The 27,615-nt window shown below is 46.6% G+C and overlaps 1 protein-coding gene across 4 annotated transcripts in view; it reads right to left on the bottom strand.

Moving 5' to 3' along the window:
* The window catches only part of LOC124306763 (teneurin-m), a 342,803-nt gene that overhangs the window by 204,577 nt on the left and 110,611 nt on the right, over positions 1-27,615 (bottom strand). For all 4 annotated transcript variants that reach the window (XM_046767737.1, XM_046767739.1, XM_046767740.1 and 1 more), the window contains exon 2: positions 21,856-21,937. In XM_046767737.1, coding sequence (XP_046623693.1) covers positions 21,856-21,871 — 16 coding nt within the window. In that variant the 5' untranslated portion in view covers positions 21,872-21,937. The remainder of the gene's footprint in view (positions 1-21,855; positions 21,938-27,615) is intronic.

Here is a 27,615-nt window from a genome sequence, read left to right as displayed (position 1 = left end):
GTTAGAACGAACGACGATTATACCGCGTTTGCAACACGATGTGCGGAGTAAATGGATTTCGTTCCTGCTCTGCAGAGTAATGAGTAAACATGTTCATCGATGCAACTGGCAGAGATGAGGTGGCTGATGGGATGCCAGAGTGGCGAATGCGAATGGCCGGGGGTCAGGTGCGGGCGGATCGCCGAGTGCAGAGCAAACGAGTCTCTCCCCCGGAAACAGATCGAGCGCTCTTTGACTTCCGGAGAAAAGCATCAATCACCGACGGTCAATATACAATTTCCATCGGTCCCCGGACTGTTTTATCGAATCTGTATGCTCCCTCTGTGCACGGCTTGCCCTCGTCGCACAATGAACGCTCTGTAATTCCGCGATCCTTTGAGATCGGGTCGCCTCGGAAAGCTGAATGCGTCGGAGAGCGGGAGCCAGGGGGGGGGGGGGGGGGGGGGTGAGGAACTCCTGATCAATTAAACCTGATTCGAGTTTTAATACGAGACAATCCCGAAATGTTTTGCGCTGTGGCAGAGACGAGGAGAGCTCCGCTGGTTCAACCGCTCGGCCAATATCCCTCTCTCTCTCTCTCTCTCTCTCTCTCTCTCTCTCTCTCTCTCTCTCGGTGTCTCCATCTTTCTCTGTTTTCCCCTTTCCGTCTCTCTTTCTCTCTCTCGCCATCCGCCCTGTTACCAAAGTGCCGCGAACACCATGCATCAAGAACATGGGTTTTCAATTACTATGCAATCTAAATCGCGTTGAATACGCAGATTTTACCCCACGACGGGCTATTTGCCGCGCGGATCCACCCTTCCTCCACTCCTCTCATCCCGTTGCCTTCTCTCTCGCTCTCCCGTTTTCCACCTTCGCGTCTCGCCCCGTCATAATTGCCTCCGCGTCATTTTTCATTGGTTCTGTTTCACCTCCGCTCGCAAGCTGCAGGAGAATGACGGACGGGAAGTGATTGATGACATTGTTTGCAGCTTTTTTCGTTTTTTTTTTTCTTGTTTATTCATTTCGTTCTTCTCTTCTTTTTCGGTTGTTCAACGGATTTTTCGTTGTCTTCCTTGTTTTGCTGCTCTTTGTTCTCGCCTTGATTCGATTTGCCGTTTTATAAATCGGATATATCTCCGCCCGGTTGTCAATGGATTATTGTAACAATGCACCTGCCACGCTGGCTGACGTGAGTCGAAGCCCCGCGCTGAAATCGAGGTGGAACAGAGACCAGATTCCCCACAACTTTAACCCCGATCTTTCTCTCTCTCTCTCTCACTCACTCTTTTTACTCTCTTCTCTTACCGATGCCAATACCCGCTTTCCGTTGTTTGCTTTCGCTCGAGAGGCGAACTGGGGTGGATTTTTCACAATGGGGATAATTTTTCCTTCATTTTCTCCCCCTACTTTTTATATTTTCGTCTCATCGTTTCTTCTCTCTCGCCACAGCGTGAAAGACGGGCGAATTATCGGGAGCATGAAAATTAATACACGTCGAAATTGATATCCGACAATCGGTCAGTCGACTACCAGATAAAAAATTACGAATAATATCGTCGATCTGTTTTATACCTATCAAATACTTTTTCACGAGCGTCGTAAACTCCACCGGGTGATGATCCGTCTACACACACTGAGAAAAATTTCATTTCTCATAGTAACTAGAAAAATTCAGTTAAACCGGTATCGTTAGAAAAACTGTTCAAATATTGTTGGATTACGAAAAACGAGGTACGCGTAACCATTTTGCTCTATCGTCGATCCTTTTTTGGTAATTGTAACGCAAAATCAGTTTTTTCGGTTTATTTTACTTTTTTACTTAAATGAGGCTGTAACGTCAATTTATCGTTGCACAAGCATTAAAATTTCGCAACAGTTACCAGAAAATATAGCAACAGTGATCGTAATGAGAAAGAATAGTAACGGATACTAGACTTTCCAGTGACAGCTAGAAAACTAATTTTCATTTTCTACCTAGAACTATATTTTTCGACTGTGGTAAAAAATGAAAATAGTTAAGGACTGAGCGGTAATTGGAAATAAAAATTTCTCTCAGTGCAATTACGTTTGTGAATAAAGAAACTCAATATCTTTCGCGATCGCGCAACGAAGAAACGCCCGATGAATCTGTAAACGAGCTGACGTCATGCTATGTTACACACACACACACACACACACACACACGGAACCTCCATATTTCTGTATTAAAATACACTCACTCACCCTACCTGGGTGGAAACCTCGACGGAGAGGTAACGCGATCCAAGGTCGGTTATCAGATAACGGGGGCAGGGTGAAAGATGGACAAGGGGATTTGCCGGCGTGATCAAATCCGGCAGGCGGAGAACCCGGCGCGCGGTTTTATACGGCGTGTAATATCAACGCTTTGGATTTAATATTCGGGGTGTACGGCTTGTCGAGGACAGCTCTCGGCTAGCGCGGCTACACAGGGATCGTTTTCCAACCCTTCCCTTCCCTTTCCTTCCTCTCCTGACTTCGCGCCACGTATTAACCCCTGCACTGCACGATCCCCAAGACCCAACCCCTCTCATCCTCACCGAATAATTTCCATACTCGGAGATGTAGGGGAGGTCGGGGTGGGCTGAAAATCAGCCTCAATCTTTCGAACTTGTTTTACACTTTTTTTTTTTCACCCAATTTATATACGATCAAAAAATTGATTATGTTATCAGAATTATTCAACACTTTGTCCCGCGATTTTCTACCCGTTACGCTGTGTACATTACCTACTCATAATATCGCACTTACTGTGCGACAGATTTGGCCACGATTCGGGGCTCGGTTTACTCGGCGATTAATAAACCTTGCCAAAGTCGGTCACGTGTTCCGTATCCCTTAGCGATGCCTAATTAACGACCCTAATAAGAGTTGCGACCTGCTGCCGGCCAGAAAATGAACTGGAAAAGTTTACGTCCCTCACGCAATTTCCGGGGAACAGTTGAGAGAAGAAGACGAAGGGTTCCCTTCGCTGTATTAAAGGTCTGCGATCGCTCTGCGGGCCGGCGGTACTTTTTTCTAGATCCTGAATAATGAAATATTGCATACGGTCGGGGTGCGGGAAAATCAGAACAGAGAAACAAGGTAAACATGATAAAGAATAAAGGGAGAAGGGATGCGGGGGGTAGAGTAGAGGAGGAAAATACGTGGAACAAAAGAATCCATCCGTACATATTTCGTTCATATCTTACCACAGTCGGAAAAGCGGAAAAAATGCGGTGCATTCGTAACGGACGAACGCGATACGTTCTACCAGAGATAGAATCGGATAGCGCGAGATGGGCATTCCTTACCCCTCGGCTGCCGGTCCTACGCCGCATCCCCTTTCTCGAATATAAATTACGCAATTTGTATAAAGAGTCGCGGCGGTCCGTTCTAAGCGCGGGTATCGGATGATACGTGTAGCAATATTTGCCGGGCGTACGAATCCCATCGTAGACACGCTGTACGGTCGGAAGAGTTGGGTTTCCGTCCATCTAGAAAATCGCTTTGTTTATCTAGTTCGATTTACGTCCGGACCGAGAGTTACGCGTCTTGCAATTATTTCGACTTTAGTTCAAGTCGGCACTGCATCAGATCTACGATTATTTTCACGGCGCGACGAAGGGTTTTCTGCGTGTTACTTGACGGTTAATAATTATAAAGGTGACTCAGAACTCCGGGCTAATAGTTTGACGACGTATACATATACCTAGTAGCTGCTTAAACTTTGAGTGAATTTTCTACAAATGTTAATTCACTTTCGCGACCTGAATCGTCGAAATTACTAAGTGTTTCGCCAAATTGACTGCCGCATTTTCAGTGATAAGATCGCGGCTGATTCGGGTTAAATGGCTTATCCTCGAGGAAACGAGTAAAGAGTTGGATAGCATAATTGATCCGAGCTAGTCGGATTCGGAAAATACAAACTCTTTCTAGGAGCATGATGCCAATATGCGAAGGTCTCCGTTTCACTGCGTTGGAAAAAAAACGACTCCGTCATAAGTCGAGCCAACTATTTACGCGTCTTTCGAAGATTGTGTAAACCTGCATACTGCAGCCGATAGCGAATTCGTGGAGTTATTTCTGGAGGAGTTTCTCGTAAAACGGGGCTGACGATATTTATACCTGAGATTCTGACTTTCACGATCGCTGTGCAGCCGTAGAGCGTACTGCAGTTGAGGCCCCCGATTTTACGCAGCTACAGCTTTAGTGTCCCCTGTGTATGTTACTTCCAGGATGATCGCATCGCGGAGAAGAAAGAAGAAACCAGAAACAACGTTCCAAACATTTTCCTGTATCTCGTCTGAAGTTCGTTCGGAATATCATGAGAGTGGGAGAGAAGAATCGGAGCGATCGGGATACGAGCTTAGACTTTTGTTCAAGTGCTTCGCCCCCCGCCGAACGCGCTTTTATGGTTTTTAGTCCAGTCGTAAAGTTGATTCTTGATATCGGATAGCTGAAACCGTTTCGCGGTCGCTCGACGACATTGTTTAACAGTAGGCATCGGCGCACGCTAGTTGGGAATCTCTCCTCGTTCTCGGACGCCGCAAGCTTCGAACCTGCCCGATGCAGTTTACGATCTCTACTTGCGATATCATCTCGATCGATCGGTCAAGATAGCGAAACTACCTCCATAAAGAGAGAAAAAATAAATAAATGAATAAAATAAATCCAATTTGCGATAATCGTTGGGGTCGAGAGTCGAGAATTGTCTTTGGTACGAGGTTCTCGAATATTTGCCAACGACAAAAACTTCTTCCTTCCAATTATCCAGTAGATTGCTTCGGGATTGGTGTATTAGACTGCGGACTGCCCGATTGTATTCAATCGAGTATATGTGAGCCAATCCTGATCGGTAAAATGAACGAAAGGGTCAGGGGGAAGGAAGTCAAACGGCGGATTGTTATCGCGATTCTACGCCCGTGAAACTCGCGCTGAAATCTTGGAAAACATCCAGGCGCGATACTTACACCGCGCCACCGGAAACACCGTGCAATAATCATTTTTTTATGGGCATGAATTGCCGCAAACTGCACGGGGTTTATACGATCGTACGCCCGTAAAAAATTCCACACTACGGTTCGGTCGGGGAGGAGCTTTTGACGAGGGATCTTTCCGCGCCTCGCGAGCCGCGTGGCTGGTATCCTTCGAATTTCATGCCAATAAACTCCGCCAATGAGAAGTTATTGTTCACACGGACCAAAGAGTTTCATTGCCAAGTTATCCGCTGCGCGGGTATGCGCAAAAAAGCTCCGGCATAACGAGCGGGCGAAACACGCACGTCTCTCTCTCGTCTTGGTCTTATTATACGAATTACTTAGAAAAAAGAGAAACCCGACTCCCGCTTTGTAAATAGGCTATTAGAATCTGCTGCCTAACTTGGAATTAAGTAATCACTGTTTGCATATTAATTGTTCATTACGAGCTCGCTCCGCTTGCTGTATAACCAGCCTCTAGGCGGTGCCGCGGTGCCGAGCCTACGAACTCCTAGGGCGACGATGAGAGATAGAGAGAGTGAGTGAGAGAGAGAGAGAGAGAGAGAGAGAGAGCATGGAGACGACTGTTTTCTCCCGCGTCCTCTGCCCCATAATCTTGGAATCTCCTCTACGTTCGGGGAGCGATGTATGCAGATTTTATTAATCATTCTTTCTTATAATTTCAGATCCTTCGAGGAGATCTGCGAAGATGGAACGTCTTCCGCGTTACTGTAATATGGAACATTCGTTCACTATCCGCTGGGAGCGCTTCTTCCACCGCGAAACACCCTCGTCGTAATTTGTCACGTTGAAGAATTTACGGACGAATATGTTCTGCTCATCCTTAGAACGTCGATCTCACCGTAAAAAAATACCGGATCGGTAAGTACGCACTGATCCACGGTTTCATTTGATATTTTCAAATTTCGTTTTGAAGGATAATCTTGTGCGAAGGAAAACCGCGCAAAACGCTTCTCTTGATTCAGCTGTATACTTGTATAATAGGCTTACTTTCCCTTTCAATTTCAACGTGTGCCTTTCGGTAATATACATATATAATAAACTCGGTTATACCGCCGCGATAGGGTTGCCACTCTATAATTTCGTTCAGACTCGGTGCACGAGGAATAAAATGAAAACAACTGTTTTCCCCGAATAATAAGCTCGATTACTGCCACCTGGCCTGAGGGTAGTTTTGCGAGTTTAAAGCTACTGGGTTGAGGGCTGGTAGACGGGATGCCCGAGTCGATTGGTCTTGACAAGAAGAAGGGGTGAAACTCTAATGACACTTCGTATTTGACTGCTTTTTTTCTTCAAAGGTTATGGTCGAAGTTACCGCAGTTCACGTTCTTATTCTACCATTTATTCATAACGTTACTGCTCTATCAATGCGTCCGAAAAGTCTTTGAGACGACGTTGAGATCCAATGATTTAATCGGAACTTCGAATTGCGGTTATTATCAATATTTATGAGTTAAAACTGAGGCACGAATCCCTGGTTAATAACATAGAAACAGCTTATCGTTAATTCTACGTGAGATGACTTTTTTCGCGGGGTGAATTTTCCGCACAGTATGCGCTTGACGCCTGCGCACTGAGTCAGCTTGTAGGCTCAAGTATTTTTCCTACAGCAGCTGCGGCTGGTGCCAATTTTAACGACGTTGTCTATATGCAAGTGGATGATAACGAGTTTTAAAAGCTACTCCGCGGACTTGTCGAAACAATTGGCCAATTTCACGGCTGATTCGCCTCCGCAGTTATTGCATATTTAATCAGTGCTATTCTTATTAAATAACTAATTACAGTATTGTTTAACTCGCGGGGGTGCCGGGATCCCGGGATGATATCAAGGCAGTTTTAACACGGGCCGGTAGGGGACGACAACGGGAGTGGAAAATCTCATGAATACACTAATAGGATGCGCTTCTATCCCTCTCTTCCGTCGTCTCTATTCTCCGCATAATATGTACAAGCCCAGGGTTATTTAATCAGGAGTATCGATAAGCTATGCATAAAACCTCAAAGATCCCGAGTCACCGTTCGTTATTTAACGTTATTTTCATACCCGACTTGTACGGTCTCTCTGCAATTATGCGTATGAATATTAATAAGTATCGCTGCGTTCCCCTACTTTGAAAATATTCAAGTGTAATAATGATAAACAGGGAGAATCTTTCTCGAGACAAAGCAAAGACGTATTCCTAGGTTACTCTTTTTCACTCTTACTGAAATCGTCGTACTAAAACGGTGAAAATTATTATACAGTCTGAAGAGAACACCGTTAACTTTGTTTTTATAATCAGGGAACGGTGGACTCAGTCGCGTTCTTTGCTTTTCATATTTCTGCGCGCTCGACTCTTTATACCGAATTAAATAAACGTACGCACCGGACGGCTGGACATACCTACGTATCAGTCGTGCGCAATCTGGTGAAATTGAAAACAACCCTTGCTTGGAAAAATACCTCGTGAGTTGGGGTCGTCGGAGGGTCCGGTATTATCCTCGAGCGGTGGGGGACTTTTGGATGTCCGTTTTATGTGAAATGGTAGAAAGCAAAGATTACTCCATTCAGCAGGTTTTAATGGGCAATCTAGATGCTCCAACGATATACTTGGCATTGTACAAACACCCCTTCCGAGTGAACTCGGACTCTCTGATATGTAACAGGGAGAAATATATCTATACATACGTGTACGGTACGCTCTACGTACTGTAGCTTTCACCCTCGGGAACGACACGGCGGTGCAGTAATTAAAATAATCCCGTACACTGATACTACCCTTGCATCATTCGCACACAACGATTCTACCCTCGGAATCTGGAATATCTTCGACTGGCGGGTATCAACTTGGGTAAAAAAAAAAAAAAAAAAAATGGCCACAATAATCTATCGGATTCAATCTCAGTCAATTGTAGAATCAAATCGCAGAATTCAAGTATGTTATAGATCGTGAAGAAACTGTTCCCATCGAAAACGGTTTTCAGGATCTGTGAATAACAGGTTTTGTAAATACGGTTGTTGCATTTTTTTTTTTTTTTTTTTTTGTTTAGTACAACGGCAAGTCAACGATTTTGAAACTTGAGTAAAATGAAACAGGCTTCACTTCTGACATCATGTTTGCTCAACTACTTCAAAGCAAATAATTTCTCGCCATACGTATGAATTTTTCTTCTACTGAAGAATCTAGGCAGAAATTACATGTTCTCTACAAATGAATAACCAGCACCAACAGCGTGTTCACAATTACACGACGAGAACATTTATACGAACCCCTGGGGGAAACACGTACACTTATCAATTCTGAATTCAAGTCAAATACCAGGAATTATTGTCCCGCCTTTGATGTAGGGGGAGGATGGTGACGACGACGATGAGAATAGATGCGGAACCACAGGAGAAGTGGAAGGGGAGGGGGGAGACAATCGACAACTGAGTCAGCGAGGCGTGAAATTGGGGGTGGCTGTGAGGGTTGCTGGATTATTCCCGGGACAAACGGCGGGGAGAGAGGAGAGTAGCGAGGAAAGACGGGATTTCTGCAAAGGGTAATTATTAACCGTACAAAATCCGTCCGTGATTTCAACCTATCGGTGGAGTCGAGAGTTGGAAAAGGCAAATATGAAAAGTCCTAACCCGAGATCTCGAGGAGCTATGACGAGAAAAAAACTTATTGGAGAAAATTCCGATCCTTGAATCTATGAGAAGACAAGAAATGCTCGTACCGTCAAGACGCCGAGACAAAGACTCGTCGAGGCTTGACAAATTCCGAAAGCCGTGCAGACTGACCCGTGTCTAGATCACACGGCCGCAATACTCATCTAATCTTACCGCCTTAACCAGTCGACTCAAACGCTCCTCTCTGCCAGAAGAGGATGAGGATAAGGAGGAGAAGCGGGAGGAGGAGGAATTCTAGGATGAGATTATTAAGTGACGGGTCGAAGGGCCTTTGAGAGGTGGCTTGAGAGGATGCAGGGAAACAGAAGGCGTTTGTACTCCTCCACCCTCCCCCACCCCCGACCACCCCTTTCGAGCTCCTCGTTCCGTCACCCATTTTCACTCGACAGACAGTGCGACTGACGTCCTACTAATCTGGATTCACTCCTACCGTTCGGATTCTCGCCTTACCACGCTTTCCATTTGCCCAGGATACCGAAAGATGGCTGGGCTCGAATTTTCGCAGCTAGGTCAGGATCGCGTGTTTTAGCCGGGGAAAAACTTTTATCGCCATGACGAGCGTTGTCGCGGTAAATGCGTCGTACATCCGGTACATTCGATAACGACGAGGGAATACGGTAAAAATATATTCCCGGTTGTCTTTATCACTCGAAACACACTCGCTCTTCTCTCCGATGGTATGTATAACATAATATCTACGCATTTAACGTTACTGCAACTCGTTCCGTCATTCTGGTACAACGGTTATCTTCCTGAAAGATATAAAGACAGAGAGAGAGAGAGAGAGAGAGAGAGGGAGAGAGAGAGAGAGACAGTAAGTACGAAGAAGGGAAAAAATGAGAAAAAAAAACAACTTCAGCTTTCACGCTTTCTGTCCCCCTTCCGTTATTATTAAGAGTTACGCGATGCAAAGGGTTGCTTTTCCACGCATTAAAGAAAAAGCTTTTCTCTGTTGGAAAAAGAAAACAAAAAAAAAAAAAGAAAGAAGAGCTACACAAGGGACGGAACACAAGTTGGTATATGCAGCGGAACGAAAAGAAACACCGGTGATTATGCGGAGGCTCCTAGAAGCCCGATGAGTAAGGTATACTTTATACACAATCTTTTAATCAGCCAGTTAAACGGCTTGAAGTAAACTGTAAGTGTGGAGGGGGTTGATTGTTTAATTACTGCGAACAATAAAGTATATATACATACAAACTCTACAGACTCGACGTTATACAGCAAAGTTCGCTGAGAATTACCCAAGATTTAACTACGCGTAGTACCTACGTATAATGGAAACTTGTAAGATGCAGCCAAGTTTCTGTAATGGAACCTAGAGTGAATGATGAAAATAACAAATGAAGAAAAAAAGAAGGAAAGAAATTATCAACCGAAAGACGAATAACAGCAGTGAACCTTGGAGTTTATTCTCTATATCGAGAAGGAGGGCCTAAGCCGGAAGGTTAAGAGTATATTTTTCACTCGCGGACAACTCCGAGCTTAATCAGAGGTCGGGGATGGTCCTCCTCGGCATTTTCAGGAGTGGGTGTAATAATGTAGACATGATTTTTCCTAATCTACAGTCTCCATTCGTCACGCCCCGAGCCGCGGAAATTCCATTCAGAGTCAATGAGCCGGCGAAAAGGCACAAGTGAAAAATCCATATCGGTAATAACGGTGGGGGCATTTCGATTCGTGCTCGCGAGCTCGCTGCGCAGCCGGCAGCCGACAGCCTCCGCTAAACCCGTCGCCTAGACCCATCTTGAACCCTCCTGGACCCTCTTTAGCGCCCCGAAGTAGCTGGGCTTCGTTCAGCCGCGCTAATTCAATAATATCGCTGAATCTATTAAGCGGATAGTATAGGATCAGGGGACTCTAATATCATCTCGTAATGCTTCTCAGCCAACCCAACCCAACCCAACCTCAACCAACTTTCGAGACATCCGACTAGCTAGCGAAGGCTACAGCGGTGCGTAATAGGTTTTCCCTACCCCGAAAATTTTCCCATATCTAGGAAGTCTTCGACCCCTTCAGATCCCGGCTCACTCGAGGCTCGAGCAAACCTTACCGCCGAACAACGACTCGTTACATTTGATTGCGCCCTCTCAGGGTCAGTTAATTAAACAATTAGCGAAGTGATTGCGAGGTGAAGTGTCGGACGCGAAGTCGTTAGGGCGTAATTCGACCGGCTTTCCTTTTTCACCTTGTATTGGGATAACGAAATTTCTGTTTAACCTCTGCGGGTGAGATGCTTTTTTCCTTCTTCTTTCTTCATCGAATTCGCGGAATTCTCGGGGTGCTTTATCAGTGTAGGAATAAGAACATAATAAAAGAAAACAATTTATTTCTGCTGAGAAAGGGAGAGAGAGAAATTTTTCCGATATGAGATTCCTGAAGCAGTCAAAGTTCTCCACGTTGAGCAGTCATTCGGAACCTCCTCGCTTACGGAGTTATTATACCACGTGACTTACAAGGTACCGATCCTCCTGAATCGAGAGGGCGTCTCTTTCTTTCTTACTTATCCTTCTACGAACTCTTCGATACGTGGATATTCTCGAACGAAACCGACGTGTTCCTGGACACGTGACATGTTGCAAAAGTCATGATCAAGAATGAGAAATTCGTGCTCTGCAATTGCGGGGAGGCGGTAGAAAAGCTTCAAGGTTTAGACATAATGCAGGAAGAAACTGTCAAACGACAGGTGCAATTTCTTGGATCGCACCGAGAAACGTTAACCCGAGTGAATCCGGCCCCGGGTTGTTACAAGATAACTCGCGAAAGTTAAGAATAGGCGGGACTCCGGGATCCGCTGCAGCTGGAGAGGAGAAACGAGATCTGACAAGCCAGAAAAAGAAGATATAGGTGAACGCCCTAGCTGCAACCGGCGCGGTTCCTCGCCGGTTGATTCCGAGGGAAAGCTTTCACAGTAGTATTGAGGCACTTTGAATTCCTGAAGGAGGGCTTCGCGATGCGGAAGGATGCTGCAGCGCGTCTTTTGACGGTTGAGTAAAATGTCAAGCGGAACCTTATCCGCCTCGCATACCTGACCCACACCACGTGCGCCTTGCCTTGTTCAGCCCCGCGTCGTCTTTCAAAAATTGCGCCTCGCCCACGCGGTGAAACCGCACCAAAGCTCAAGTATCACTCCTTTCTCCCCGAATTCGCGGTGAACTCTTTGGCAAGAATTTCTCATTCGCGAACGTCGCGTGTTCAGAGAAGAAGGAAGGAGGAAGAAAAAAAAAAAAAATGAAAAATCGCGAACCCGTCATGGTTGCGAAATCCGAAAGGTGAGTAAAAATTTTAGGCCCACGTCGCGGAGCTTTGAGACGGATAAGAAAAGCGGGAGACGTTCGAAACCGGAAAGGGACTCCGGTTACTCACATCCGTCTTCCCGACGACGTCGTCGGCATTCAGCCGTGAGAGCATTGCGGCAAACCCTTGACTTGACGCAGTATCAAAAGGTTCACGCTGACGGGTGACCAGGAGTGATCTGTCAACTTGCAACGCGGAGTTTAATTCGAACTTTAGGCTAATTGATCATCGAAATGACGCGATGTTGACCATCGACTTCAGTGGTCGACCGACGATGCTTCCGATGCTTTCGTTTTTTGCGGGGAAATGAAAATCTCGAAATAAATAAATACCGAGATTCACGTGGCTCGCGAATTCAACTTCATTATGATCCTCTGTAGTGGAAATATCCACGGTATCAAAGCCACGTACCATGCTCACCCAGATAACTCGGGTGACAGGATCGCGCGAGGAATAAACTCGGCATACCCGAAAGCCTGGCTTTGAAGACGGTGCTAAACGAACCTTAAAGAACCTTCGAGAGGTTCAGGATACCGAGGATTCCTCGAGCAAAGAATTTCCGCTAGCGGTGATTACGCATTTGCTTCTTCCTTCTTTCCTTCTTCGTTTGAAAACCTGTTATATATACTCCCCATCGATCGGCATTATCACTCGTTCAGAATTCACCCCCCCCCCCCCCCCCCCCCACGTTATTTCCGTAAAGGTTACACCGCGAGCATTGTAAATTTCACTCGCTCCGACAAGCCCGCATCGAGATCTACGATAGAGGGTGACATCGAACTCCGTGTTTTCTTTCTAACGTCTCGTCAAGGTGAAACTGGATACCTGCGACGCGTTCCGTATCACCGAGACTAATATGAGCTGGGCTTCTTTTTTCGCCAAGTATTTTCGCACACTGCCTATCGTTGTATGTCTACGTATCTTCACCCGCATCGTTCTATATGCCACCCGCAGAACAGGTTAACTTTGTTCCTGCATCCAATTGTCTCCCCTCATTGCTGTCTTATAGATTCCCGACTGTATCCCGTGTCGAATGAGAATTGGGGAGCATTCAACGCGCTTCTCCCGAGTGTGAACAATCGATTCCTCACTACCATGGTTCAATATCCGACTCTGTCGTCGGTAATTTCCATTATTTTCCGTAACGCAGTGGGAAAACGGTTATCCAGCAGGGTGAAATTATAAAATTTTATTGAACTGCCACAGCTTCGGAATCCCGTCGTATCACCGACCCGTTCATAAATGAAATATCCGCAGTTCAACTTTTCGAAAATGTCTGTGCTAACGAAACTAATGTAGGTTGACACGTGTGGGCGGCAGAAGGAAGCCATTTTCAGCACCGTGGGGATGAATACATATAATGTTTTTGCCTGAGGAGTTGGAAAGGTCCCGTAGGATGTTTTAGGTTCAACACGTGTTCGTATGTGTTTCAACTGCTTGTGTGGTCCTCCATAGTCATCATATACATAAATACATTATTTTTATTATTTATTACAGTTGGAAACTGTAGGAAAAGCGGTCAAGATTCTTACGTAGTGTAGCTGCGTTTTTTCCATTGTCTAAAATTTTCTTTCGACACATCTCGAAGTAACGATGCAATACATTCGTTCGATGAAAATGATCTGCTAATTGACCCGTTTTAATAATAATGCGGTTACGCTGAATACATATACATATACGTTGTATTTGCACCCTCGATTCGTGGTTAGTTATTTACGCGTATGGGATATCCCACAGTTAATTGATCCCCAGATTTTGGACGGTGAGCTTGCGCGACTCTATTTCCTGTACGAAAATTAGGTCAGAGGATGCTATAATATGGCAAAGGGATCATCAGTCGCCGATATTCCGAATCTCGCTGATCCGAAATTTCACACGGATCATTCCTAATTATGCTCCATGTATGAGCTGTAAATTCCCTGCGGAAATTAAAGGCGGATGTAAAATAATTTCGTTATAGTATAAATCGTTATTTGACTTCCCCGAATATATTCGATCGATTATTTAAAACGGCTGACGCTATGAATATTCAATCTTGTGTATACACGCTTCGCCTTAATCATTGCCAGTGGCGTTTGTTACCAAAATTTTGTTTGGAAGATTGAATTTGAGCCGGTATTTTTTCCTGTAAAAAGCAATATCAAGGTATCGAATTTAAGTGAATCAAATGAGATTGAAAATTCCGTAACGTTGTTCCAATATTTAGTATGCGGTACGCACATATATCGAGTCGAAATTTTATTCACGGTAAAAATTCGGGTAACAGTCCAATTTTACGTTGAAAAAATTGCCGCTACTACTTCGATACAAGCTGATCGCGGATTTGAAGGGATCCGAGTCTGTGAAATATTTAAACCACGAAATTGAATTAACATGGGATACCGGTTGTGGATTATTAATGCGGATTCGCCACAGTTCTCTCTTATTTATTTTGCGGTACGAAACTAGAGATTTTTTTGTGAACTCTACGTGACTTGTTTTTCATTTAACAATATCGGCTCCTCGTGCAGCTGTTTAAAGATTAAACCTGAAACGTTCTTGTCCTTTTCTCCTTTGGCGTGATAAAAATCAGGAAAAACAACTGGCATAATTTTCATCCGTGACAGGAATATGAACGAGTGCGCAATAAAGAAAGCTGTTATCTGTGTAGCTGCGAAACAAGATTCGCGAAAAGCTCGCTCTAAAAATAGCCGCACGTAGAGTGCTAATTAAAAATCACGTGCCAATTTATTTCCACCTTGGATATAATCTCCGCGCTAGTCGAGGAGGGGGGCGGAAGCTCGTGTAAATAATGGTCAAGTGGCGAGGAAGGTCGGGCAAGATTCCACCCTGGAGGCCTTTGCACGCCGCGAGACGAGGGGCGGGCTAGTTTATGATAGTGGAAATAACAGTGGCATTAAAATACCGTCGGCCATAAAGCATAGGCGAAAAGGAGGAAACGAAGGTGGGGGGCAGCGACGCACCAATTAGAAGATCAAAAGTGGTAAGGCGTCTCGACTCCCCGATTCCGGAAACATCTTTACATTCGGAGCAAAAAACTAAGGGCACATCTAACGATGAACGGAGAAGCGTGATTCGGTTCGAAATCCGGTTCTAAATTTTTCAGGGATCACCGGGCAGTGCTTGGGGCAAATTAGGGGACGAGCCGGTTTGCAGAGACAGAGTTCCGAATGGTCTCGATGCCGGGGACATAACAGTAACTTCTCGTCAGGGTGGCAAGGGGTTGTTCGAGATGGCAAAGGTAGGTACTTTCGCATCGGCGTGCGCTGCCTGTGCGTAGTCCGTAATGAACACCGAGGAAGAGTAACGATTCCGACCCCGGCGAAAGCCGGGGGAACAGCTACGTTTTTGTAACCGGGAATTCGGACCCACGAAAAGTGAGAAAATGAACTCGGTTACTTACCAGACGCCAACGGAGAGGAGGAGTCCCGAGTTTACAGGAACCAGGCCGGGCAACTTGGCGAAGTACGAACGTTGTTGGCAAACCTGCAGTAGCTAGTGAGCTGCGGTCCGCTCTCGAAGGCGCGTTCAACTTTGAAATTTGCATAAGCTAACCGTACATTTGTACCGCAAACACTCTCCGCACTAACTTCCGAGGACAATGAGAACTTCGAAAACGAACAGTGCGCATTCTATTCGGCAAAGAATCCTGTCGGGATGTCGCCAAAGTTGTCACCGTACGGCGCGACAAGACTGTAGCCAGATCGTGATCCGGCATAACGCACGAACAATTTTGCGGACGGAGTTGATTTCGTCGAGGCACTCGAACACGCCTAGCTAGACATCTTCTCGACTCCGCATCTGGAAGCTGCGGGGCATCGGGGATGCGCACCCGGTTTAGTTCATAAGGGATGCTGGCCAGGGTGGGCAACATCTGGCTGAAAGAAAGGACTCTTCCGGGTATTCGGTAAGGGTCGCATATCCTCGCTAGACTCTCTCCACGCAGCATCGACGTTATCGTTTCCAGTACTGCCTCCAAGTTAAACCACTCCAATCGAGTATATAGATAATTTTTTAGCAGGGGGATTCGGAGGCCTCTTCAGTCGAGGGGGCTGAAACCGGGAAGCCGATACTCGAGTCTCGAAGACAAACTGCGCTTACTCCTGGAGCTAATTTAATTACCTCTTCCGTCCTCGTCTGTTCCGTTGCAGCTTCCCGTTGATCACCGTTCCCTCCGAAGAAGAAAAGTTGCAAAGTTGCGGGAGGGAAGAAGGGCGAGACCTATCGGGAGGCGGCACCACTTCCTCCGTTATCTCTCCGAACAGACAATAAGCTCTGCTCGGCTCTCACCGTTCCGATACAACCGTGGCAAATAAAACAATGCGCGAGACCGTCGACGCGACGTAGTGCACAATGCAACTCGTTACCGTTGCGCGTGCCTCGTTGCAGCTTGCGCGCGACGCCATTTTAACTGGTAATTGCGCATTGTCCCGCTAATCGAATACAATTCACCCTCCTCCACTTCTCACCCCCTCATTTGCCCGCGTAGACACAGTCACTGTCTTTCACTCTTTGCCTCCCTGGCGCCTCGGTCTTATTCCCGACTCGCGATGACTATCGCGCTGCGTCATTATACTCGAAAATTCATGGGCTTTTTAGTCCCAGCCCGGTGCAGCTTTCCGGAATAACAATTCAACTCCGCTGCGCGTAACCGTCCAATTATTTCCGATATACCTGCCTATCCGCGTCCGCGATCTCGTCGCCGCGTCGCGTCCGATGTTTCTCGTTAAACCGGCCGGTTGGTACATCGTTTTCCATTGACGGACGGAGGCGCATTTCTTTGTTTGGAGCCGTGCCGTAGGAAGGATAAGGGGACCAGAGGTGTGGTCGGTATATCCTGCAGCGTACGCCGTGTCCTTCGCTCCTTCCGGCCACTCTCCATCGAATCAAACTAACGGGCATTGTTAACTCGGAAGCCTCGGGTGGAGACATTCCGTTGAAAGGCATTGTTGTCCGCGTGATATTCGTTGTTCGTCCCGGCCCGCCCGCATCTTCCTTCAGCCTGCACTTTTTCCCGCGAGTTTTCTCGCACGCGTATTATGTTCAGGATTTTATTCCGCCGCTCGTACGCTAGCTTTTCACTGAATTCGGCTCGATCGCAGCTTTTCTGTAACCGACTCCCATCGGCTTTCTAATTCTAACCAGTTAGGTGCAGCGTGTGATTGATCCAAAGGGTGATCGCGTAACGTAGGCAACGAATTTCCTCCCTCCCCATACCGCCACGGTGCACTGCAGTCCGTTGCCTTTGATGACGGCAGTCGACGGCAGACTTTTGACGTCTATTACGGCGTGCAGTTGCAGGTCTGCAGGGATGAAAAGCGGCCGAGCTTTGGCGAGAGAAGGGTGGCTGCCTGCCGATGCATCGGTCTAACGGAGTCGAGCTTTACGTGGACAATCGATGTTTCCATCAGTTGCAGTTCGCGACGAACGTTTATGCGCCCAGTGCTGCAATTGTTATTGACAAATCGCAATGCCTCGGTAATCAGTCAGGGCTCGTGGGTCACGGGGCAGCCAGCCAATTCGAGTATATAAGGGTAGGTACGTGCAGTCAGTCGCTTTTCGGTTACAACTCGACGTCCGAGTCCTGTTTGACTGTTTGCTCCAGGGCGCGCACTTGACTCAAGGATTAAACGCAAGTGATTCGGCACCGCGGTTAATCGATCGGCCGCATCGAGCTGCCCCACGCAATTAGCAGAATTCCGCCGCATGAAACCGCACGCGGAAACTCGAATCCTCGCACGTCTTTCACCCGAAACGACGTCTCCGGATAATTCACGTTAGCCCTTTCAGCATATAACGGGGAATATTTCTTCCATCGGAAACGCTCCGCGATTTATCGACCGCCTTCACAGTTCTGCGCGAAAACGTAGATCGTCATCTACGACGTGTCGAAGTGTTGCGCGGTTATCTTTGATGCACACGATCCACGCGACTTCGATCACCCGCTAACGTCACTGGCCGCGTGTCCGTCACGTGCGTAACTTCAACCCCTTACGGGCAACGCGTGCGGGCCGTTCTGGAAAACATCGATGCGCACCCCTGCAGCCGCGGAATAATGAATTTCAAGTGAAGAGCTGGGCTGCACGCTGCCGAGGGTATAATTAACGCGAGAATCGCGCGATGCAGATGCGACGCATCTCTCTGCTCCGCATCTCGCACACGCGACACACGTACAACCTTCTTCTCATCCCGATTCAAGGGCTTCCCAGATATTCTCACCGTCTCTGCAACAGCTCAAACTGTGCGTTTACGACGCTTTTACGATTCGCCGCCGCGGCGCAGCGACACACGCTTGCGGCTACTTTGCATTTATCCCTGGACGATATATACTCGTGGAGAATATCCGACTCTTGAACACACGCCAATTACATCGCTTCGTGAAAGTGTTTTCCGCAGCCGGAGAGGAAAGGACTAAAATTGGTCCGATTTTTCGAAGCAATGGAGAAGAAATGTCCGGTGCTTGAGTTTTAGCGGTTCGCAGGCCGCAGCAGTCCGAGTCGTTACGATCCCTCATGCGAGTGTAAGAGAGGCGAGTTTTTCAAACGGACAAATTTATTCATATCCTGGTAATCCTGACCTCCGGTTACCATTTACCGGATCGAGGCGAGTGGGGCGGGTAGACCGTAAGGAGACTCGCTCAAACTCACCGTGCGAATTGCCCGGAGCGGGAAGTAATGGGTTCGGGTGACTACAACGCTAAACACTTAATTGAACCCAAATCTCTGGGCGCGTTAGGAGCCGTCCCGAATCCGGAGGGGCTTCCCGGGTTCCTGGAGAAGGTTCTGCAGGCCCTTCGAAGGAAATGTTGCGCCCTGCTGGCATTGAACTCGTGACGTCGCCGATGACCTCGGCAAAGTGGGGTCGGCTGCACAAGATATCGCATTATTCACCCTGAATAGGGTAAATCAGAGCCCAGGTACTACCCTGGGAGGCTCGCTTCGCCTTGCCTCGCGCTCACAGGAGCCGTCCCGTCGGGCCCCGGCTCTCTTGGGAATTCAATTATACCCAAGGAACAATGGCTTCGTACAGCGTCGGTGACAGCCTTGGTTGAAACGTTCCGGTGCCCGGGGGTCATCGGATTACGCCTAATATTTACACGAATTCTCGAGTCGTATAAACGTCAAGCTAATCAGTGCGGAATCCTCAAATCTCGGTCGTTCACTGACTTTTTATGATCGATAATTTCCGTGTATTATCCTTTGAGGAAGTCTAAATAATCAAACCCAGTGTTTTCAAAGCTCTCTGACGGTAATTACTATGGGTCTGAAATAATGTGAACTTTTTTTTTCTCTCTGTGCCCGCATTTTTTGAGACCCGGGAATTTGAAGCGATGGAAGAAGTGCCCAGTATGTTTCAAAATTGTTCGACGAATCGTTAAATTGAAAGTTGTCCGTCACGGTTGATTAGAGTAATTCAAATTAGGGGGTCAGAGAAGAGAGAGAGAGAAAGAGAAAGCTCGGAGAGACGGGGGGATGATGGAAGATTATGATACCGGGTGTCCACTCGTCATTTATCCCACGAGCTTTTCATCGCGCATGGTACGCCGTCGATAATCTCCTTTTTTTCCCCCTCTTTCTACCTCTCTTTTTTTTCCTGATTGAAACGGATGAACTTGATTATTCGCTTTTATTTGATGTCAGCGTGCTGCAGCAGCAGCGGCAACGGCAGCGGCAGTGTAGCACCCGTTTGAGTAGATTTTCATTCCGTCAAAGGAATTCCCGGTGACAAAGGGGCTGCGATAACGAACCTTTGTCCGGTACTGACCTATAATAACTCGTAATTTCCCGCATTCGTCATGATATTTTTACAGGGCTTAACGGGGGGCGGTTGAAAAAATGAAAAAGGGAGAGAAACAAAATCAATGCGGTATTCAAGGCATATACGCGCACTTGAATCATTGCTCGTTGTACAACCCGGTGAAGAACCGTCATCCATTCCGTTACATCGACTTCTCAACCATGACACGTTACTAAGCCGGATACATATTCTGTTGCCTAATGACTCCGGCTATTACAGAATTACCATTTCAATGCTCTGCACTACTGCAGTTGCTTGCTTGCTTGCTTGCCTGCGTTCACGAATCGCAAATGAACCGCGCGCGCGATTCTTGAACGATGCGACTAGAACTCTGCTCAAGTACATATATTATACACCCTCGTGGATGGCTTGCACAGCACGGATATGTCTTGCGGGTGCTGAAACAGAGGTGTACGTGTATGCGAATAGAATAATTATTATCTGCAGAACTGCACCCGCGTTCGATTACTTTACGTGTCACAATCTCCGCGCGCACTCGTTGTTCATAACATTCACTTACGGTTACGTTGAACAGACACGTGTAGCGCGTAAAGGATAAAGGAGAACAACATATAAGGCTATTAAATTGTCCAACGTCCTGCAACGGTGGGATTGGGTATTATATAATCGCAGGTATTCAGTCGTGGCAAGTTGAACGCATGACGTCATGCTACTGACTGGATGGGAATTGTTGTGTAATACCCGAGCATTTGGGGTCATTTAGCGAATGTGCAGGACGGTGGGTAATAATTTCCCCAAACGACACTCCAAATTACTGGAATTAATCCGAAAGTATATTAGGCAGGTACCGCCCGGAAATACGTGTTCATTCGCTTCGTTCTGCTGCAGGGGTGAAAAACCCCTCCCACTTTGTGACGCCCTGCAACCCCCATTCTTCTATGCTAGGTGGCAAAGTAAGGATAAAAGTAATTAATAAGCATAGAAAAAAATGCAGATAAAATTTGTTGAAAACGAATCGAATTTTTAATGCATCGAATTAATTTCAAACACTCTGATCATCCACCGGTTTGTCGGGTTCATATTTTTTGACCTAATTCAATATTGCGTCACCGCGTAGCTGCAGCGTATCACGCTTTCGTAATCACACGTATAATGAGTTTGATTAAATTTGGGTAAAAATGTTTACTAACAAGCCGATGAAAAAAAGTTTTGAGTTGAAAAAATTGACAGGATATAGAATTCGGTGGTACATTTTTCGTACAAGGAGATGAAAAGAGCCGAGCCTTGTGAAGTTACGGAGATCAATGCCGTACGACAATCGACGTTTCAGTACTATTTCAACTGTCGCGATCAGTTTGCGACAGTGTATAAAACTCGCAAACTACCGACGACCAGTTATCTCACATCGTCGTGACGATGAAACATCAGCTGTGACCAACGGACGAGGAAAATACTACCCCGTTAAAAGTTGTCAACATTCAATTCGCCCCAACGTCGCGTTGAGATTAAATTACCATGATCCCTCCCCCTTCCGCAGGATAAAAAAATAAAATGAGCAAATAAATAAATAAAACGCGAGATAAAATTCAACGGTTCTATTTTCTGCGCTTATAATAATTGCGACTTTAGAACGCGTTCGGTTCTGTAATATCTGAAGTGGGAACCGCAACGTCGAAGTTGAAATGTAATCAAGGATTTTTACGGTAAACTAGCAAATGATGAAAGTTACACGAGACGACCGCGATCTCGCAAGCTGGGCGGTATAACCTATACATACAGTTTGCTCTTTAATTTGAGTTGCCGACGTTCCATTGTTTTCTTCGCTAATGAATTTCCTCCCTTAAGATCCAGCGCGATTCCCAAGTGAGAGTCGGGGGGATCAGGGATCGTTGGGAACGGTAGCGATAGTGATTTCCGGTTCCTCCCCGCGGCTCATTGTCAGCTTGACTGAAAGTTCACTTTTGCAAAGTTTCAGTCCGCTCACGTACACGGCTTGTCTAACTTGTCCAATAGTTTCGGCAGGGATTGGATATGGGTATTCGATTCGTCCCAACGATTTCTATAGCTATTTCTGGTCCGCTGAACGGCAGTCCGCGTTCTGATACTCTCAAATCCCCGAGGGCGGATACCATTTGATTATAAGTATGTATATCGCACAGCGTTAATTACCTTGCGTGTAGTTCATTTCCTCCGATCATGTACCTCGGGCTTAACTCCTGCTCGGAGTCGCGGGATAGCGGGAATATGTCACCTGAAACAAAATAACCACGTTTCATTATCAACCCGAAAAGAAGAAAAAAGATACTACAAGGACTATTAGGGGCAGCGATATCGAGGCCGGGTGCAGAATGCGGAACGAAGTATACGTTGGGTCGTTTTTGAACGGCGTGTAAATTAGTTCTACAAACTATTCGGAAGCCGCATTAACGTCGCTCGTATATAGCTCATCTCGACGTAACCCTCGTAACGCATTTCGAGCAGCGATGAAACCGGCGTCCCGACGCCGCGACGCCGCGACGCGACGCGTTCTAGGAACCGAACAGCTGCTTCTTAATGACGATTGGAATGTCGTCTAATTAAACCAAAATATTGATTTTGGCTGGGCCGCGTCGATACCGCCTCTCCACATGCTCCCCGCAATTCCATTTCATTCCATTCCATCCGCATTCGACTCGTGCTCGACTAACACGCCGATTTCGCCTCGATCCTTCCCTCCTCTCTCTCGCTCGGTGGTAATTTCTGACGTTCATTCCTCGCGATTTCTCCACCGAATGTCGTCGTCTCGACGCGCCAACGCCTCAACCCCCACGTAATATACGAGCAGAACTTATTGGCCAACTAAGCCAATACCGCAAACGGCTTGTCCATCTGGCGTGCTAATTAGCAACAACCCATAGACCAGCGCGCCGAGCTTCTAATAACACTGCGCGTAACAAGGCTAACTATAATCGCAAGCCCAGCTGTACCCTCCCGACATTGTCCAATTCCTCGCCATCCCGCACCAATCGACCGCTAAATCACTCCATATAATTGCGGTACTACAACTAATTAGGAATGCTCCACCTCAGGTCTTCCCGTGAGTTTAAATACCATCGAAAATTAGCGATGATATGAGAGCGAAAGTTGTCAAGGGGAAAATTTGCGAATGGTTCTGCTCACGGTGGTCGGAAATATGTGAGAAAGACTGCGGCAGGCGGTGGCTTGGAAGTGTATAACAAACTCTGAGAGGTCGATTGTGCGGAGGGAAAAGCAAACTGCCGATAGGGTGAGGAAAATAATCGGATGAGGTGGACCGAGAGCCGGATGCTGAAGGACGAGGGGGACAAAAAAGAGGGCGCAAGAAGGGAGGAAAGACACTCACGGACATAATTTGATACGCTTAAGATAAATTGATACAGATAGATTATGAACGACATATATATAATCTATGTGTCGCGGTCTATTGTTGTCTTTGCGTCTTTATACGTATACTTATTCATATATGCGTCCAATGGTGGGTGGAATATTTGGAAATAACGACCACGTATGTAATTACAGTGTTTCGAGATCAGGGATGATACACAATCGGTGCGTAGTGGTGAAATGTCATTTTTCTGTCTGAAATATTTTTTTTTTTCTTCATTCGAGTGAGCTTGAATTGATCCAAAAGCGAACAATGTCAGTGTGCTTAAATGTGTTCGTCCTGAGCCATCTAGCTGGTTTCAGGAATTAATATCACACCTTGGGTAATCGATATACGTATACGTCTAGAGCGGTGAACTATAAATTGCAGATGAGGTGTTAAATGAGCCATGCTAAGACGATGCTTGAGGGTGCAGGGTAAGATGAGGTGAAGAAGAAGCGGGAGGGCAAGCTACTTTGGCGGCTCGCACGCACGCGAGACCGGAACGGTAAGTCGGGAGAGAGAAAGAGGGAAAAGAGCAGAGATGAGAGTGGAGAGAGAGAGAGGAGCGTGGGCCACTTGAAGCGGGCAACGTATGAGGCTGCCACGGCTGGCGTACGTAGGGAGATATCGATCGTCCACTGAGAACTTAACGGCGTTCCAATATTAAAGCTCATATCAGAATATAGACGAGCTTCTTAGTCGCGATGCAGAATCACGATCGCTACTATCCGGTCGGTGGAACAAATCGGAACTAATTTGACACTCGGAAGTTAATAACAGCTCGGAAAATTGCGATTATAGGCATGTATGAGAACTCTGAAAAGTAATTATTCATGAAATCCTAATGAGAGCTTGCGGATAAATGCTGCACTTGGATTGCATCGTTTGGGAACAATGCGTTTTGTTGGTCAAGCACAGAGCCGGTAATTTTGATCGACGACCAATTAAAATCTTCACGGTATTTAAACTCGGTGTTTCATAACTGTTTTGGACATGATTCATATTGAATTCGAATGGAGCGGGTCTGCTGGATTACGAAATCGATGTAAAAACGGTAAGAAAACTTATCGACGTATGAAAAAACGGTGCAAAAAATTTTTCAAAGCATCGACGATTCTCGTTCCAAGCTTCTGGTAAATTATTATTCACATTTAGTTTCAGGCGCCGGTGTTGTTCTTACCCCGCGATTCGACTTTGCCATGCATCACTCATACGGTTTATGCAAAATTTGAGAAAAAGGGAAGGGAACAAAATACCGTGTGATTAAATTAGCTAGCGAATCGCGGTACGCGCTTGACGTCACGATTTCCAAGCATGAGGGTGGTCAATTAAAGCGATTCGAGTCTGCGGGCTCATATTATTATTTCAAATACTTCTGTATAATAACTGTTTTCATCGATTAGAATTGCGCCTGTACGCCTTACATTATTAAATGAAAATCATTCCACTTATTGATTTCTGCGTTCTCTTTCGCTTATCGATGACTCGAGCCGCTTCGCCATCGGGCTGCGAAACGGCAGACGGAATAATATTCGCCGGATCACAGTTAGGCATTGTAGGTATGACGCGCGACGTCGTCAATTTATTCACCCAGGTTTGAGGAAATGATTTAGGCTCGCCTCAAATACTATTTTATCTCGTCCTATTAGGATCCGAGGGACGGGGAACGCCTGATTAAGAATGCACCCTCCGTTCAGGCGACGGCCGAATCGAGCCTCCGGTTGGTGACATTAATAGCGGACCTCAGACGCGATACCCTGCAAGCTCCTGGGGCTTATATTTCATTCATCCTCCTCCGCGATACTCGGTTTGGTTTCTATATTAAATCTTGATGTACGAGGTTTGACGTCGTCCGAAGCCAACGGCGGCGTCTCAACAACCCTTCGCGGGGCCGTGTCTCCATAAAACGTCCGTCACCGAACCGGAAGAGTGCGCCGTAAAGGAAAAAAATGCTCGTCTTCATAGCCGTGAGGGATTCGTCCAAAGCCCGTAACCACAATCCAACGTGAGGAAGAAATTATTGCGTCAATTTGGCGAAAATTGTGGTGGTGATTATTTTACCGGTAACCTACCGTGTATACAGCTTAAATACGCTTTTATAGAAGAGAAATTTTTTCGTATATGTCTGAAGCGAATATGCGCTCTTGGCAATTTTCGTTGCTTAAATCGCGGCCCACTCGGCTCGAGGAAAGAGAGCGTGGAAGTGGCAGGCGTTAACGGGAATACTAATCCAAGATCACAATTTACAGGTTCTTTGTTTCGCAGCTTTATAAATCTAAGGTAATAGCCTCGAACTCGCACCTGCAGCTCCGAGCTTCGAGCCAACAAACGATTGCCTTGAACCCCCCCCCCCCCCCCCCCATTTCTCTCTTGGTTTCTCACCGCTCACGCATACTAAATAGTGTTTTAAAATATAAATTTAATCCCCACGCTTTTCCACGAGGCGTTCGATCGCCTCGTGTACCTTGTTTTTCAAGATTTAAAAATTTACTTTCTTTTTCCTGAGACACAATTCGGCAAAATCACCGAATCTAATATGAGACAGTGAAATATCTCAATTCCGAACTGCAGGGATCGTCAGGTTTCTCCTTGGAGAAATTACATTAAGCCCGAATTATTCGCCGGGATATTAGAATTGATGGTGTACGGATAACGGGCAAAGTCAGATTTCGCTGTCGGATGAATGACGAATTCCACTTAGGCCTTTTCTCTTACTCGTGCAGTAACTCCGCGCGATCTCTCTGTATATTTGCATTTATCTCAGTGCTACCGGCGGAGGGAATCCGGTTGAATAATTAGCCCCCAGGCGACTAGGAACCCTCGCGGTCCGACCCGGGAATAAAATTTGGGCGTAAAACGTCGGAAGGTTCGCTTGCAAATAAGCTCGCTCGCTCGAAATCTACGAGCATTGCGACGTTATCTCACGAGGTACGCGCGGTATCTTTCTCCAGACATTTTTCCGATCGCCCGTACCAATGCGGGGCTCGATTATATTCGTTTTATCAGTTTCATGCTCGCGTGCGGAAAAATTGTCGAGTTGTCGGGACGCTTAGCACGACGGTCACGGCCGAGGTAAAACCGGAATCGGAGAAGAAAGGGTTTTAGGATTGAATTCTATCTAGGTGAGCTTTTTTCAATCAACGTTATCGCGCACTTGGCAGCCAAGCTTCGCGACGGACCGTATAAAGCACGCGAGGCTACTACCGCGTTTTAAGAAGCAGGAGTAAGGGTGATATCCAGGGCGAAAGTTCGGGCTTCTTGCAGCCCACTGGAGACGCCGAAGACGTCGCGTAGTCCGGGCACGTCGTCGATGAATGGTCTGACGAGACTCTCCGAGACTTTGCGAGACAATCGCTTGGGAAATCTGAGGTCCGCCACCCTCGGCCCTCACCCCTCACCCATCACCCCTCTCCACCCATCCGTTCGGTTTTAACCATCGTAACTTTCCCCACGCGCCCCCTTTTTTCTTGCATTCGTCAGATCCACCAATGGCACTAAATCACGCACCTCGATCCCTGATTAAATTTTCGATCGGCAGGAATCAGAAACTAATCGAAAATCCCTCGATGCACAATTCTCGGTGCTTCTCAATTCTGGTCTGAAATATTGGCTACTCTGTCGTGTATCAGGCGCACCTTGATCGATTCCTGCAAGTTTTTTTTTACATATTTTGAAAAATCTATCAACGAGAAGGTTCGTCCCTGTAGCCAGTTCCTACTAATCAGTTTCAATCCACTGAGCGCCGGTACTTCTGCAGTTACTTCAACTATAAACCGTCTCATTCGGTTTTAGGACCGAGTTCTTACTCCTATTTCCAGCCGGCACGGATCCCTTTTCTTTTCACGATCGAGGATCCCATCCTAAGTCTGAGTGCGACTTCTACTCGAGGCATTCCTCTTTGCGGAATTATTGTAGGCAGGGTAACATATACCCTGCAGGTACGCTCGAGCGTTCGTTGTCCCGATGCGCGAAGAGCGAGGCACCGTGCAGGGTGCTCGTAGCATCACGAGAGGCTCCTCGACGAGATGCACTTTACAATTTCCATGCGTTAGCTTAGCGTCCGCCGGCCTCTCCCTCCTTATTTTCTTCGGAAGACTCAGTCAAGCAGGACGGTAAAACTATTCGCGGATTTCCATTGAAGCGCATTTCTCGGTACGTCGGGACGGAGGAATAAAGTCTCCGGTACTCGAGTAACACGGATAACACGCTTACGCGTACCTAATAACAATTCAAACCTAAATGCAACAACCTTCGGCAAAAATTTTTGTTGCGAGTGTGTCGTTTTGATAAATTTTAGGAAATAAGACTGAGGCTGGGAGAACGATGGAAGTGCAGGATGAAAACCTGACGATAAATACGACAGTCAACCTGGTGAGAAAGGGGGCAGTTTTCTCACATGGGAAACGCAGCCAGGCTCTTTATCGCCGTTTCATTCTTCTAGGAGAAAGAACACTAGCCTCTTCTCGGTTCCTCGCATCTTTGTCTTTCTTTCATCAAGCGATGTGGGTACCCATGTACCTGTCCCACCATCTTAGCTGCAGCAG

This window comes from Neodiprion virginianus, chromosome 6 (assembly GCF_021901495.1).
Source record: "Neodiprion virginianus isolate iyNeoVirg1 chromosome 6, iyNeoVirg1.1, whole genome shotgun sequence".
Taxonomy (NCBI): Eukaryota; Metazoa; Arthropoda; class Insecta; order Hymenoptera; family Diprionidae; genus Neodiprion; species Neodiprion virginianus.
Note: the sequence above shows the minus strand (reverse complement) of the source record. Positions and strands in the feature narration are given on the sequence as shown.